Source organism: Callithrix jacchus, chromosome 4, assembly GCF_049354715.1.
Source record: "Callithrix jacchus isolate 240 chromosome 4, calJac240_pri, whole genome shotgun sequence".
Taxonomy (NCBI): domain Eukaryota; kingdom Metazoa; phylum Chordata; class Mammalia; order Primates; family Cebidae; genus Callithrix; species Callithrix jacchus.
This window is the reverse complement of record NC_133505.1, coordinates 64,459,124-64,476,788: the sequence shown is the minus strand read 5'-3', so window position 1 is coordinate 64,476,788 and position 17,665 is coordinate 64,459,124. Positions and strand designations below refer to the sequence as shown.

At 36.4% G+C, this 17,665-nt stretch overlaps 1 protein-coding gene across 2 annotated transcripts in view; it reads left to right on the top strand.

The window, feature by feature from the left end:
- The window catches only part of COL21A1 (collagen type XXI alpha 1 chain), a 211,375-nt gene that overhangs the window by 106,979 nt on the left and 86,731 nt on the right, over positions 1 to 17,665 (top strand). For both annotated transcript variants that reach the window (XM_054254131.2, XM_054254130.2), the window contains 2 exons: positions 14,069 to 14,122; positions 14,212 to 14,265. In XM_054254131.2, the coding sequence (XP_054110106.1) occupies positions 14,069 to 14,122; positions 14,212 to 14,265 (108 nt within the window). The remainder of the gene's footprint in view (positions 1 to 14,068; positions 14,123 to 14,211; positions 14,266 to 17,665) is intronic.

Here is a 17,665-nt window from a genome sequence, read left to right as displayed (position 1 = left end):
ATCTTGGGTTGTTTAACTCTTTGTTGAGCAAAGCTGCTTTGCTGTTATGGGCCTCAGTTTTTCCATCTGGAAAATGAGAAAATGTTTCCAGATGAGGCCCAGGTTCTCTCTAATCTGATATTCTAAGATCTCATGGGCTAGGTGCAGTGGCTCACACCTGTAATCCTAGCACTTTGGGAGGCCAAGGAGGATGGATCACAAAGTCAGGAGATCGATAACATCCTGACCAACATGGTGGAGCCCGTCTCTACTAAAAATACAAAAATGAGCTGGGTATGGTGGCGTGAAAGCCAAACTTATGACAATGGCCTGAAGAACTAGGATTACTACTTGGGAAGCATGAAACTCACTTAAACCCAGGAGGCGGAGGTTGCAGTGAGCCAAGATCATGCCATGGCATTCTAGTCTGGTGACAGAGCAAGACATGTCCTCAAAAAAAAAATATTCCATGAAGACCATTATCTTTGCTAAGAGAGAAGTTGATGAAGCTGTAGAATTCTAGAGATGATTTTCTGTATTAATGGTTTTAGGAAATGAATTGGGAAAATGGATAGTTCACTGCTACCAATAGACAAAAGAGTGGGTTGGTCATCAGGTCACAGTTGGTGATTCAGTTCCCCCCCACCTTGCCCCTTTAATGTGCCTCTGCAGTGCACTAGAAGTGCCCACAGGGACCAGCCTTCTATGGAGGATTAAATCCCATAGAAATAAATAGCTGTCATCACAGGTGGGAAATTTCAAAGTCACATGACTGATCAAACCACAAAAATATAAAATACTAGTTGGGGGAAGATTAATAGGAAATGAATTTGGATAGAGAAGAAGGAGAAGGAAGGGAAGATGGCATAGAGTTTTTTAGGCCATTGTCATGAGTTTGGCTTTCAGTTGGAGTGAGTGATGGAGTAATTGGAGTAGAAAACTGATGTGGTCTAACTTATTTTAAAAAGAAATTACTTTGGCTTCTGAGTTGAGAGTAGATTTTAGGGGCATGAAATGTCCTAAGAGAAGTCAGGAGGCTCTTATAATAATTCAGGGGTGAGATGATGGCAGGTAGCATCAGAGTGATAGTGGTGAGGTGAAGAGGCCTACATTTTGGGGATATTTTGAATTTAGAGCTGAAAGGACTTGCTGATCTATTGGATATGGGTTTGTGAGAAAGAGAGAAGTCAAAGGGGACACCATGGATTCATGTGAGAATGAAGGAGATAGAATTTGGTGAGGAAAATCAGGAGTGTGGTTTTTGCTATGTTAAATTTATGTGTTAGACATTCAAGTAGAAATTTTAGGTAGGCAGTTGAATATGGAAGTCTGACATTTAGGGTGGGTTCTTTTCTTGTGAAGTATCTTTTCTTGTCTTTTGCCTATTTTCTATAGGAGTGAGGGTATACCCCAAGGCACATAATCGTTAGATTCACCAGGGTTGAAACAAAGGAGAAAATACTAAGGGCAGCCAGAGAGAAAGGTCAGGTTACCCACACAGGGAAGCCTATCAGATTTACAGCAGATCTCTCAGCAGAAACCCTGTAAGCCAGAAGAGAGTGGGGGCTGATATTCAACATCCTTAAAGAACAGAACTTTCAGCCCAGAATTTCATATCCTGCCAAACTAAGCTTCACAATTGACGGAAAAATAAAATCTTTTATGAACAAGCAAGTACTCAGAGATTTTATTACCACCAGGCCAGCTCTACAAGAGCTTCTGAAAGAAGTATTATACATAGAAAGGAACAACCAGTATTAGCCTTTCTAAAAATATACCAAAAAGTAAAGAGCATCAACATCAACAAGCATCAACATGAAGAAGAATTTACATCAACGAATGGATAAAATAGCCAGTTAACATCAAATGGCAGTAACCCTAAATTTAAGTCAACTAAATCTCCCAATCAAAAGATACAGCCAAAACCTAATGGTATGCTACATTTAGACCCATTTCACATCCAAAGATACACAAAGTCTTAAAACAAAGGGATGGAGAAAGATTTACCAACCAAATGGAGAGCAAAAATAAATAAATAAATAAATAAAAAGCAGGAGTTGCAATTCTCGCATCTGATAAAATAGATTTCAAAGCAACAAAGATATAGTGGTAAAAGGATCAATGCAATAATAAAAGCCAACGATCCTAACACCCAGATACATATGACTCATAAAGAGATTTAGACTCAACGAGACAGAAAACTAATAAAGATATCCAGGACTTGAACTCAGATTTGGAACAAGTAAACTCAATAAATATTTATAGAGTTCTCCATTTTAAATACACAAAATATACATTCTCCACCTTAAATACACAAAATATTGATCAGCCATTATTAATACCCATTTTTAGAATAAAGCTATATTCCCATTCTTTCTCCCTCTTTTTCTTCCTCTCCTTCACTCCTTTTTTTCCCTTTCTTTAAAAAAAAAAGGAGTGAGGGTATATTTCACATGGACCAATAAGATCTTATGCATTAAGATAACTAATTCTTTGCTATATATGGTGTAAATGTTTCATCTGACTACTCATTTGGTTCATAATTTTAATTTTTAGAAATGTAAGATTTCCCCAGAATATAAAGTTTTCTTTTTTTATTAGTTCCAGTGCTATTTTTCTTTAGCATTAAATACTAATGTATGTTAATTTTGTTTATTATGATTTTTAATGACTATTAAGTCTTGATTTCATCAGAAATCTATTTTTGTATTTGAGGTAATATGAAGATCCAAAAAGATTTAGAGAATGTAGAAAATGAGCTATTTATAGTGAAATTCAACTGGAATAAATGTATGGGTCTAGTCTTTGAGATGTTACTTAATCTTGGTGAAAAGGGGCTTATAATAGGGCTGCCTAAAAGGCTGATGCAACTTTTTGGCATAGTTTGTAAATCCATAACATCTATGTTAGAGAGATGACAGTCCTGCCTCTGGAGTATTAGATTTGGGCTAGAACTCTTCACTTGAGGGACATAGAGGAACTGGAATTCATTCAGAAGAGTGTAACTTGGAGTGAGTGAGAACCCAGAAGGCAGCCTGAGAGGGAGGATTCATTAAACTTCAAGTATAATCCAAACAAGAGATGTTATTTTCAAATATTCACAAATGATGATAGAGAATAGGAGGATGGGGTGGACAAGCAGTTCTCAGGCTTGCAGAGTACACTTGTTGAGGGTGAATACTTAATAAAGCAAGTAAGACCTTTCAGATAAGCTTCTTTATTATGCTTTCCTTCTTCCAGACCCTTAACTGAATGGTGTGCCAGTTGTGGAACTCAACAGTTTAAAAGCTGTGAGGAGTTTGGGGCTGAGTGCCATGAAGATTAAAGAATTGGAAAATGGAATACAACTGGATAAAGGCCGAAGAAATGGCTATTATTTAGCTTGGAGAAAAGAATTACAGGAGATGGCTTAGCTGTGAAGTGTATGAAATACATTCTAAATAGAACAGTTTCTACCTGAACTCGCACTTCAGTTTGAGCTCCTTGGCAAACATTTATTCATTTAGGTTATGTGGTCCCTATTCTTTTCTTTCTTCTCTCGAGTCTCACTAATAAGCTAAAATAGGAACGATTTACCTCTAATAAACTATCCTACACTTGGGCAGTTTATCTTTTTTTTTTTTTCCATAATAAAATCTTATTTGAAACTATGTCTTCGTAAGACTTTTCAGGAGAAAGCTTTAAGCTTGGTGAAAGGGATCACTGCATGAAATGTGGCTGCCTAAGTGGCTGATATAGTGTTTGGCATAGTTAGTGGATATGTGACATCTGTATCGAAAGAGATGACAGTCCTGCTTGTGGAGTGTTGGATTTGGTTTAGGATTCCACATTTGAGGGGCATGCAGGAACTGGAATTCATTCAGAAGAGCATCACTGGGAATATGTACAACTCAGAAGACAGCCTATGAGGGAGGGTTTACTGAACTTTGAGTATAATCCAAACAAGAGATACTATTTTCAAATATTCAAGAATGATGGTAGAGAAAAAGATGACAGGGAGGAAAAACTAGCTCTAGGCTTGCAGCATACCCTTGGCAGGGGGTAATTGATTAGGAAAACGAGTAGGACCTATGAGATGAACCTGATCAACTAATTCATTTTTCTTCAACATTCTCCTTCTGGGAAGATCATATGTAGATTCCATGTTTATCTCACATGTCTCTTAAATAGATTACTTAGATATGTATTATAGGTAGTATATACAATAATGTGTGTAGACATTACATATATATATACACTAATGTTATTTATACATTAAATTCTTCAAAGAATTGGTCAGTGACACATCTGGCATCTGTGATTTTAAAGATAAGTTTGTGCATATGAATGTCAGGCTGTTTCTACTATTAGAGTTCTTGGTAGTGATGACTGGTTGAACTCAATAATTATTGATTTGTTTGTTTGTTTATCCTGTCATTTACTCATTCATATACCCATACTTGTACAGTGTTTACTATATTTCTGGTACTCTTCTGGGCTAGGGATATATAGCAATAAACAAAACAGAAAAAAGAAAAAGTGAAAAACAACCCCAGCCTTGTCATTTTGAAGCTCACATTACACTGGGGAGAAACTGGTAATAAATACTCACACACAACCTCAGATGGTGTTAAGTACTATGGAAAAAATGTAGCAAGACAGCAAGACAGGAAATGAGGTTAGCTATTGATCACCTCTCTTTGAATATGAAAAGCATAATTACTAGAGATTTAGGTTGGGAAGTAAGAATTACTAAACATGGTTTAAGTTATCTTAAAAAGTTGCACAATCTCCTTTTGAAATAAGCTTAGTATAAGTTTAAGTGTAACCTAACTCAGGGAATGAGGCAATTGACCAAAGGTTACTTAAATTCTCTGAATTTAGGTACCTAGCTCTATCTGCAGAGATTATTTGTCAAAGGTAGGTAGTGTTTTTATTTATGTGCTTAGCTTAAGGCAAATATTATAGGAAACTGGGTGATGTTACTCTATATTTGTCTATCCCCTATTTACCTTTCTCTATAAGAGGGAGGGTTAGATTTAGGCAAAATCTCATTTATAGTTAATGTAGTTTTCTTTAATTTGAAGTAGAAATGTTGTTTACTTCACAGTAGCTTATAACTTGTCACTGTCCAGTAGAAATTATTTATGTTAATCCATAAAATATTTTTTATTTTTGTGTGACTTAATATTTTTTAACCAATTAAAATACACTTTCCTCTAGAGTCCCCTCTTAGTCAGTGATGTCATTAGCCACACCCACTGCCTAATCCAGAAACCTACCTTAGCATCATTTCACAACTCCAAATTGCCTCCCATAACCCATTATTAGGTTAGACTAAATATACCTTGAGTGGAGTTGGTTGTACCTACTATTCTCTACCCCCTTCAAGAACCTCCCACCTAGTCTTCATGCTTTCTCTTGCCACTTCTTTATTTTAAATTATACTTTAAGTTCTGGGGTACATGTTCAGATCTTGCAGGATTGTTACATAGGTATACACATGTCATTGTGGTTTGCTGCAACCATCCCCCCTTTACTTACATTAGGTATTTCTCCTAATGTTATCCCTCCCCAACCTCCCAACCCCCTGCTATCACTCTGCCAGCACCCCATCCCCAAACAGACTCCAGTGTGTGATGCTCCCCTCCCTGTGTCAATGTATTCTTATTGTTCAACACCCACTTATGAGTGAGACGATGTGGTGTTTGGTTTTCTGTTCTGTGTCAGTTTGCTGAGAATGATGGTTTCCAGATTCATACATGTCCCTGCAAAGGACATTAACTCATCCTTTTTAATGGCTGCATAGTACTCCATGGTATATATGTGCCACATTTTCTTTATCCAGTCTATCCTTGATGGGCATTTGGGTTGGTTTCAAGTCTTTGCTATTGTAAACTGTGCTGCATTAAACATATGCGTCCATGTGTCTTTATAATAGAACAATTTATAATCCTTTGGGTATATACCCAGTAATGGGACTGCTGGGTCAAATGGTATTTCTCTTTCTAGATCATTGAGGAATTGCCTTCCACAATGGTTGCACTAATTTACAATCCTAACAACAGTGTAAAAGTGTTCCTATTTCTCCACATCCTCTCCAGCATCTGTTGTCTCCAGATTTTTTAATGATCGCCATTCTAACTGTCGTGAGATGATATCTTAATGTGGTTTTGATTTGCATTCCTCTAATGACCAGTGATGATGAGCATATTTTTATGTTTGTTGGCTGCATAAATGTCTTCTTCCATTTTTATTTTAATTGTACTTTAGGTTCTGACATACATGTGCAGATCATGTGGGATTGTTGCATAGGTACATACATGGTAATGTGGTTTGCTGCCTCCATCCCTTTGTCACTCATATCTGGCATTTCTCACCATGTTATCCCTCCCCAACCTGCCTACCCTTTGCTGTCCCTCCCCTAGTCCCAACCAACAGACCCCAGTGTGTGATGCTCCCCTCCTTGTGTCCATGTGTTCTCATTGTTCAACACCTACCTATGAGTGAGAACATATGGTGTTTGATTTTCTGTTCTTGTGTCAGTTTGCTGAGAATGCTGGTTTCCAGATTCATCCATGTCCCTACAAAGGACACGAACTCATCTTTTTTTTATGGCTGCATAGTATTCCATGGTGTATATGTGCCACATTTTCCTTGTCCAGTCTATCATCCATGGGCATTTGGGTGGGTTCCAGGTATTGTTTACAGGTACTTTTTACAGCTTTGCTATTGTGAACAGTGCTGCAATGAACATATGTGTACATGTGTCTTTATAATAGAACGATTTATAATCCTTTGGGTATATACCCAGTAATGGGATTGCTGGGTCAAATGGAATTTCTATTTCTAGATCCTTGAGGAATCGCCACACTGTCTTTCACAATGGCTGAACTAATTTACACTCCCACCAACAGTGTAAAGTTTTCCTGTTTCTCCACATCCTCTCCAGCATCCGTTGTCTCCAGATTTTATAATGATTGCCACTCTGTCAGGAGATGATATCTCAATGTGGTTTTGATTTGCATTTCTCTAATGACTAGTGATAATAAGTATTTTTTCGTATGTTTGTTGGCCTCATATATGTCTTCTTTTGAAAAGTGTCTGTTCATATGCTTCGCCCACTTTTGGATGGATTTGTTTGTTTGTTTTTTCTTGTAAATCTGTTTTAGTTCTTTATAGATACCCTTTCTCAGATGGGTAGATTACAAAAATTTTTTCCCATTTTGTTGGATGCTGGTTTACTCTAATGATTGTTTCTTTTGTACAGAGCTCTGGAGTTTAATTAAATTCCATTTGTCTATTTTGGCTTTTGTTGCCAATGCTTTTGGCATTTTAGTCATGAAGTGTTTGCCTATGTCTATGTCCTGAATGGTTTTGCCTAGGTTTTCTTCCAGGGTTTTTATGGTGTTTGGTCTTAATGTTTAAGTCTTCAATGCATCTGGAGTTAATTTTAGTGTAAGTTGTCAGGAAGGGGTCCAGTTTCGGTTTCCTGCACTTGGCTAGCCAGTTTTTCCAACACCGTTGATTAAACAGCTAATCCTTTCCCCATTGTTTGTTTTTATCAGGTTTGTCAAAGATCAGATGGTTGTAGATGTGGGGCATTATTGCTGAGGCCTCTGTTGTATTCCCTTTGTCTGTATCTCTGTTTTGGAACTAGCAAAATGCTGTTTTGATTACTGTAGCCTTATAGTATAGTTTGAAGTCAGGTGGCATGATGCCTCCAGCTTTGTTCTTTATGCTTAGGATTGTCTTGGCTATGAGGGCTCTCTTTTGGTTCCATATGAAGTTTAACATGATATTTTCCAGTTCTGTGAAGAAGGTCATTGGTAGCTCGATGGGGTTAGCAATGAATGTATAAATTACTTTGGGTGGTATTGCCATTTTCACAATATTGGTTCTTCCTAACCATGAGCATGGAAAGTTTTTCCATCTGTTTGTGTCCTCTCTTATTTCATTGAGCAGTGGTTTGTAGTTCTCCTTGAAGAGGTCCTTTACATTCTTTGTTTATTGTATTCCGAGGTATTTTGTTCTCTTTGTAGCAATTGTGAATGGCAGTTTGCTCTTCATTTGGCTCTCCTTTAGTCTGCTGTTGGTGTATAGGAATGCTTGTGATTTCTGCACATTAATTTTGTATCTTGAAACTTTGCTGAAGTTGCTTATCAGTTTAAGGAGATTCTGGGCTGAGACGATGGGGTCTTCTAAATATACAATCATGTCTTCTGTAATTAGAGACAATTTGACTTCCTCCTTTCCTAATTGAATACCCTTTGCTTCTTTTTCTTGCCTGATTTCTCTGGCTAGAACTTCCAATACTATATTGAATAGGAGTGGTGAGAGAGGGCATCCTTGTCTAGTGCCAGATTTCAAGGGGAGTGCTTCCAGTTTTTGCCATCCAGTTTGATATTGGCTGTGGGTTTGTCATAAATAGCTTTCATTATTTTGAGATACGTTTCAATGATACCTAGTTTATTGAGAGTTTTTAGCATAAAGAGTTGAATTTTGTTGAAGGCCTTCTCTGCATCTATTGAGATGATCATTTCTTTTTGTCTTTGGTTCTGTTTATGTGGTGGATTATGATTATAGACTTGTGTATGTTGAACCAGCCTTGCATCCCCAGGATGAAGCAGATGTCTTCTTTTGAAAAGTGCCTGTTCATATCTTTCACCCACTTTTTCATGGGGTTATTTGTTTTTTTCTTGAACATTTGTTTTAGTTCTTTGTAGATTGTGGATATTAGCCCTTTGTCAGATGGGTAGATTGCAAAATTTTTTTCCTGTTTTGTTCGTTGCCGGTTCATTTTAATGATTGTTTCTTTTGCTGTGCATAAGCTCTTAAGTTTAATTAGATCCCTTTTGTCTATTTTGGCTTTTGTTGCCATTGCTTTTGGTGTTTTAGTCATGAAGTCCTTGACCCCAGAGGCCTTCTCCCTGGACAGCTCCCTGCGAGGCAAGCAGCGGATGAGCAAGCAGAACTTTCTGCAGGCCCATAACGGGCAGGGGCTTTGGGCCACCCGGCCCTCTGATGACCCCCTCAGCCTTCTGCATCCACTGTGGACACTCAACAAGACCTGACCAGGTTTCCCCTACCTGGTCCTTACACTACATCATCATCTCTCATGTCCACCCACCCACACCCGGCAGAGCCTCTCCTCAGTGGGCACAGTCTCTTACTCCCATTCCTGCTGCCTTCAGCCCTGCCTGGCCCAGCCCACACCCCTGTGGGGTGGAGATGCACTGCAGGCTCTGGGTCAGGTTCTGCTCCTTTATGGAACCTGACATTTTTCAGCTCTTTGCTACTGAAATAATAAACCACCCTGTTCTGTGAAAAAAAAAAAAAAAAAAAAAAAAACCTATGTCCTGAATGGTATTGCCTATGTTTTCTTCCAGGGTTTTTATGGTGTTAGATCTTACATTTAAATCTTTATTCCATCTGGAGTTAATTTTTGTTTAAGATGTAAGGAATGGGTCCAGTTTCAGTTTTCTGCACATGGTTAGTCAGTTTTTCCTGTTACTTCTAATCCATCCTCCACAGTGCAACAAGTGATCTTTTCAGAGTACACATCTAATTGTATGACTCCCTGGTTTGTACAACTTTAGTAGCTTGGATAAAGGTCAGAGTCCTTTGTAAGACCCACAAGCCATGCAGGTAACCTCCAGTCTACCTTTCTGATATGTTTTCCAGCTGGATTCCCCTTGTTCTCTCTCTTTTGGCTCTGTGGGTACGGTACATCTCTTCCTGATGCATGGCATGCAGGAGGAATTACTCTTAGGCATTATGCTTTCTTTAGTATTCCTTTGTCTCTTAGAAAAGCTTGTCCCAACTGCTTGCCCTTCACCTCCCATAGCAGTGTAGTTTTTTCTTAACACTTAGCTCAGGTGTAATTTTACATATGTTATTGTAACATATTAGTGAAGTAATTTGAGCAATTAATAAAATTGTATAAACCACTTGACTAATACTTGGGTTAGGTAGCAAACTGGTTTCTATATTAGTTATACATAGTATGGGAGAGATTTATGAATTTTCTTGAAGTTTAATTGCATAGCGCTATAAAGCCTGCCAACAACTAGAAGATTCCATAGTGGACATTAAATTATATACTTGATTTTGGTTACCTAGTTACGTGGGCTGTGTACCCAAGAGAATCTGTTGAAATTTTGGAAATCTTTGAAGAAAACTTTATAATGGAATAAATTTTAAATCAGATTCTTACATTTTTAAAAGGAGAGTGACATCCAAAATTATTTCCTTGGAATTTATTCTGATTTTTAAGTTTAGAGTATTTAAAGGAAAGTAGTATCTCTACCCTCCTTACTTTGAAAAAAATGTATGTATTTAGATTGGCAGAATATTTTATGACATGATTAGAATTGAGTCCAGAAGAATTGGTGACCCTTGCACATTTGGGGATTTTATTTCCTTAATTTCCATTTCAATGCTATACATCTTTCCTGGATCTTTGTAACCACGAATCATGGAATAAAATTAAATTGATTCTGTATTCTTTTCTTCAACCCTACAATTTGGCAGTGAGAATATTTTTTTCCCTAAAAAATGACTCATTTATAAAGAGGTTTTCTGTGAACATGGAAAAGACTTAAATACTGTCAGAAGTCTTGCAGATGGCAGTAGGGTGGATATTTGGACCTGCTAATAAATGCAAAATGGCAAAATTCATGTTGACCAGTATTAACCATTCAAAGATTATAGGAAAGTTACAGTTCTAAAATGAGACATGAAATGTGTGTTCTGAAAAATAAGAACTCAGTAAAGTATATGAAAAGCTTATTTTTTTGTTTTTATTTTAAGGTATTTTTCATTCTTTAAGGTTGACCCAGCTGTGAGTCAACCAATGTTTTATTTCTTTTTCCTCTTGGAAATTATTCTGTGTTGTAATATTCCCCCTTTTAATCTTTATTTTCCTGGGTTTTAGTCCAAAATTTGTTTTCTGAATTTCATTCTCTTTCTTCTGGGGTTTTGCCCTAGGATTCCCCCAGCTTGGATGTCATTTGGTTTTCTTTATTTTGTTACTAAGCATGTTTCCTGTAGCTTCTAAAACAACATTTGCATTTCTTTCTGCAATTAGTATTTTAAGAATGCATCTAATTGTAACCTTAAAAATATATGTATCACAACATTCTCAAATTCTGAGATGTACTTATTATTCTTATAGTGTAATTCCTCCAAGGATATAAGAAAGAGAGCCATTATGAAGTACACCGAGGCCACGTTGGCATGTTTAGCATTAGGTCTGTATAATGCTGTAAAGAGTTAAATCGTAAAGATGATGACTGGGCCTGCCATTTTCAAAGTACTAATGGTGGCTGATAAGGCTGTTGAATAACATTCTGCAGAAGTATTCTTGTGGTTTTGTACAATAGTCATTGAGTCTGAAGAAAAGAAAGAAACTCACATTTATTGAGTACCTAATATCTGCCAGAATCTTCACCTGTGACTCTATTTGCTTCTTTTCAAAAGTGAAGTGGATGATAATATCAGTTTATGGTAAGAAACTAAGCCTTTACTAGGCAAAGTGATTTAGCCAAAATCTCATAGAAAGTAAAAGGAAGAGCAAAAAGTCAGGGCAAGGTCTTTTCCAAGTTCAAATTCATCGTCTTTCCACTTCACTGTGTTGCCTCCCAGGATTTGGGAATTGATGACTCTGCCTGGGGTCACATTATGAGTCAGAGGTAAGTTGGGAACACAGTTAGGGCATCTCCATGTTGTTTTAATCTGTAAAATGCAGTGTGTCCTCTATAACAAACACATCAACTTTTTCGAAGAGGAGAGACAGCACAGCAGCATTTACTCTTTTATGAAAGATTAATTTTCCTAAAAACGTAGTAAGAGATATAACATCTGGCTTAACTTTTGAAAAACTGTAAAAGAAAAATAATTCATTAAATGTGAACTTTGCAGATGATCACCATTTTGATCAATAGCCAATTTCCATGGTAACTTTCTTTTGAGGAATTTTATGAACATTCCTTTTCTCTGGGTACTCAGATTTCTAAACAATTTAAAAATAGTCTTGTAAAATGGATTTCTTTGAATCTGATGAGTCAATCTACAATGATCAGATCTGACCCACTATGAAGCCCTTTATGATAGAGAATGTTCTCACTGGCTCTATCAACTCACTAGCTGTGTAACTTTGGGCAAATTACTTAACTTCTGTGCCCTAGTTTCCTCATCTGAAAAAAAGATAATTTAGAACCTACATTAAAGAGTGGTTGTAAGGAGGAAAGCAAATTCTAGATTTGTTAATTGCTATCAGTGACAGAGTTGAGATTGAATTTCAGGCCTATCTGATTCCAAAGTGGCCGAGGGCAGGAGATTCAGTGATAACTAGAGTAGTAGACATACAGGACTGAGCAAGGTCTGTGCAAATTGATTTTCTTCTTCTTTTTTTTTTTTAGTAATCTTGAGAACAGGAAACATGAGATTACTAAATGTTTGCATTTTGTCCTGAAAGCTGCCCAAACATAACATGGTTCCTTGAGGAAAGATTTTTTTTTTTTTTACACATTTGTGTATAGCGTTCATGACTTTAAATGATTCCAATGTTTTATCAGCAGCAGTGTGCCAAGCAATGTGTTTATTGCCAAAAATACAGAAATGAATTAAACCTGGTCTTTTATCTCAAGGGGACTCATAATCCAGTGATGGAGACAGTGCTAGTCTAGCAGATGATAGGTTGGAAAAATGCACATTGTTTTGTCAGGAGTATGGAGAGGTTGATAATCAGACTTACTGTTCCCTGATGAGGTACAATGGTTAAGGATTGGGCAAAGGGACTTAAGAAAAAAGTTTGAATGTGAGAAGTCATGGAGAAATCATAGCAATATATTCTATGAAGAACTGTATAGAATATGAAGGACAGGATGATGGTTGGTGATAAAAATTATATAGTCATTGTCATTCTGGAAGTAACTGAGAAGGCAGTTTATACAATAGAAAATGTAAGTGCACATAAAAGGAGAAGAACAATAACCTAAGACTGACCTTTCAGAGACAACTCATTATTGCTAGAGGTAACAAAGAATATTAGAAAGGATATTTGAAAATGTGAATAGAAAAACAGGGAATTATTATGTCTCTAAAACAGTTAAAAATGTATAGACAGGTGAGTGGATGAATGTGAAGACCAATGCAGACATCCATGAATAGCCACATAGAAATGAAGCTTTTAGATTTGTGAATGAAGATGAAACTGGAAACAATGAGATCTGTGTTAACGTAGTTGACAATGAAGACTCGTACTCAAACAGTAAGATCAAAGAAAGATGGAATCTGAATAGAGAATATGAGAAAGATGGGATTTGTTGGTGGTTATGTTTGTAGGTACCAGGTGGCGGTTCATTAACCTGACAGTGAGCCCTAAGAAAACTAGATGAATGTTTAGTGCCTACAAGTTAATCTGGAGACTTTAGCTGCCATGTGCTAAACGAACAATAAGTAGTTTGCCTCTGTCTAAAAAAATTACGCTATTTTACCAAAGTTCCAGTTTTTGTGAAGGGATGTCTAAGAAGCAGTGGAGATGAGAGTGACTTCTCTCTTTCCTCTCCCCTAAGCAAACAGCCCAGCCTTGGGGGACAATAGGGGTTATGTTACAACTACCTTCTTGCATTTAACATCAGCAGCTTTCTAAAATGAGTAATCTAAAGATTGAAGAATAACATTATTCAAGGGTTAATTTATTCTAGGGATTAACTCGGATGGCCATTAATTAGATAGTTTATAAATGCGTATTTGTTTAATCCTCCAATCTCTTGAGGTATTTCTCTCTTGGGTATGTTGAATATGTTTCTAATAAATCCAGTACATTTCTTAAGAAAGTGTAAACATTAACTCTCCTCTTAATTTAGGGTTTTCTAAATATTTTTATTAATCTACAAATATTTAGGACTCTATATACTTTTTAAAGAATTTTCTAAAGATCAAAGGGTATGAATTCCTTATTAAGTGTTTAACACTGTGTTATTTTGGAGCTGTCTCTAAATGAAGTTTTAGGTATGAGAAACTTGAGATAAGAGTGAATTCCGAAACAGAGAACTTCTCTTGGTGAATATAATAAAATATTAATTTTTAATTTTTAAATCTTTAGGGACATCAAGGAATTGCAGGGACACCAGGTGTTCCAGGAACTCAAGGAATACAAGTATGCAATCCACTTATACATTTTATAAATTTTATTTTTAGTGAACTATGAACTATTATTAACAAAATTTTATTTTGTGGTTAATTTAGGGAGCTCGAGGACTACCAGGTTACAAAGGAGAACCAGGGAGAGATGGTAACAAGGTAAACACACACACAAATGCAATCACAATTAAAGTGGTTTTAATTCCTCAGAGATAAAGGACGATAGCTATAATGGCTTCCATTCAGTGGTCTTCACCTTTGTGAATTCTAAGATTTGTGGGCTCAGAAATTTGTCAGTGGCTATTAGCCAATAAAGCTTGTAGAAGGCTTTTAACAATAGTTAAAGGAAGTCATCACTGACCACTGTCAAATGAAATAGACATTGGTATTGCCCTGTGCCATGTTCTCTCCCTGTGGTTAAGCTCCACAGGCAGTTACCTTCTTAGAGGAGAGTCAGTTATATGAAAAAAATGTGTTACCATGTTAGCCTCAGATAGCCCAATACACAAGGGACCATCTCCACAATAGGTATCTATCTGGCATGTGGCCTATTGTCTCAGCCTTAATGGACTTCACCCTTAGGGCTTCAATGAATACAGACAACATTTCTATTACTGACTTTTTTTTTTTTTAACAACTCTGAGATTCTCCAAGCTTCCTGTGAAGTATATGTTCATTAAATATGCTAGCACTTTCCCATGGATCCAGTCAGCACCTACTGGTGGCTAGTCTATGGCCAAGATGCCCAGTTATATTTGTTCAGATCCCCATGTTGATTTGTTAGGTTAATTCTTAAAATACAATCTTGTTTTCAAGTCTTTGAAGGCATTTTGCTGTTTGCTTATGATAAAAGCATATAGTAATTTTCTGTCATCCTTGAAAACTTCTTGCATTGTTAGAATTTACACACGTGCTAATGTGCACAGTATTCACATCTGAAACACTGATCTAGACTGTCCATTTTATGATTGTATGCATGCTTACGTTGATTGCAGAAAATTATAGCTGTTAAAAGTACCGTCTCGAGTCTGTTGATGTGGAGCAAGTTACTTAATGTCTCTGAATCTTATTTTCTTTATTTACAAAATGGGGATTTTTTAATAGGTTTATTGTGAGTGTTAAATGAGATAATACATGAAAACTACACAGTATGGTTTCTGGAACAGGGTTTTTCTTAAATAAGTGGTTCTTTTTGTGATTCTGTTTTGTTCATTGGCTAGCATGGTGGTAGTTGGGATGTAGCATAGATTGGCCTGGCACTGTGTCTTGAGCAAGTCATGGCTGAGAGCATTGTCATCAGGGCAAATAGAACAGTGAGTGACTGGAAAAGAGGTAGAGAGAAAATGGTATAGGTAAAAGCAGAGTAATAGGGAGAACTAGAGGAGGTAAAGCAGAAGTAGTAGTTGGTATAAATGCCAGAGAAGAAGTGTAAAATCCTTATTTCTCCTAAGTGACCCTGGGCCTCCATGAGACTTTTAGCCACTCAACAGTCTCTGCCAGTTTTAAATGTTGGAGGAGTCTATAAAGAGAGTAGGGAGGAAGCCAGGCCACAGGCATGGGATATTATCTTATAGACTCATGCTCTGGAGGTGTCATAGGAAACAGTCCGACCTTCTTCAGGTGAAGGGGGATTGATTGCAGTGGCAGGGTGGGGACACATGTTCCGTGGAGACCATGTAGCAGGCATCTACCTTCTAGTCTACAGGATCATGGTTGTGTGTCTTCTCAGAAATAGCCTGATTTTGGGGAAAAAAGGTATGAAAACATATATGTTTGAAAGAATGAATAAATAAACATATTATTTTCCCTTTGGTTGAGTGTTTAAATTTATATTTGACAGATAAAATTGTATATATTTTCCATGTACAACATTTATTAAAGTATATATTGTGGAATGACTAAATCTAGCTAATTAATATATATGTATATATGAAACTCACATAAATATTTTTGTGGTGAGAACACTTTACATTTACTCTTAGAATTTTTCAGTAATACAATAATATATAATATAATAATTAACCCTAGTCACCATATTGTACAAAAGATCTCTTGAACTTATTTCTCATAGCAAGCTTAAATTTTGTATCCTTTGGTCAATGTCTTCCCAATCCCCATCCTCCCATCCACCCCAGCCTCTGGTAACTACCCCTCTACTTTCTATTTGTATGAGATCACGTTTTTCAGATTTCACATATAAGTGAGATAATATGATATTTGTCTTTCTGTTTCTGACTTATTTCACTTAACAAAATGTCTTATAGGTTCATTCATGTTGTTGAAAATGAGAGGATTTCCTTCTTTTTTATAGCTAAGTAGTAGTCTGTTGTGGATATGTACCACAATTTGTTTGTCCATTCATCCATTGACAGAACTTAGGCTGAGTCCATGTCCTGGCTACTGGGAATAGGGCTGCTATAAAGATGGGAGTGCAGGTATCTCTCCAACATACTGATTTTATTCTTTAGTTGAGTTTTACACACTATAGATAAAAAGGGGGATTTTATTTGTACATCTTAAAATAATGGAACTAAATTTTTATGGGAATAAATATTCCTTATTTTAAAATAATAGAAGAATAATAATTCTACTAGTGGCATCTTATGCTAACTACTTTATTGTTTGGGGTCATCATGTTGTCTTTTAAATATAGGTGTGAATTTTACAGTGTCATACATTCCACTGGATAAGATAAATAGAATGTATATTTATGCAAAGGTCTCTGTTCTCAGACCAGTCATGGATTTTATTTAGAGTTGATTGTTTTCTGAAGTTCATTGTTGGGGTTAAACTCTGATCTGACATAGTCATTGTGGGTCTAAAATCACCATGTGCTACCTTCCAAGTTTCCGCCTCGTATTCCATGTGGCTTCTGAGAGTTCACTGCCCAGACCTAAAATAATTCAGTAAGTTAATTGAAGGTCTTTCCTTGATTATGCCTTTATAATATGGTTCCTTGATTTTTGAAAATGAAGGGTTAAAAAACATATCCCTGAGATGACTTCGACTCACGGCAGTGCAAGATACTTTTCCAGGCATCATGCAGTGGCCTTTGAAAGATTGTTTCATACAATACTGTTCTCCATTAGGATATTTTCCCAGAATAGTTTCCATTTTGTGGATTTTCTCAGAAGACTCCTACTGTAGGAATTTCCACTTAAGATAATTGAAATTAGATGTGCTTTCTTGCTGACTTCAACATTAGTTCTTCATGTATCGCACAATAGAATATATATAGATTTTGCAGGGTTATTTTCCCCCCTCAATTTGCAAAATCAAAGGAAATTCACTCAGCAAATAGTCTTCAATTGGTAACTCCTTTTATTACATGTTTTAAAGCTATTCTTTGAAATCTAAAAAATACTTTTAATACTTTAAAATACTTCCTCAATATTAAACTAATATTTACATTATATGGAGAAATATTTTTTGTTAAAACTTACATTAGGCTATGCTGGTTAATGGTTATTTTTTGTTAAAACTTACATTAGGCTATGCAGGCTATGCTGATATGTATTTATGAATTTTCAAATTGAGTATGAAACTTTTTATGGCAAAT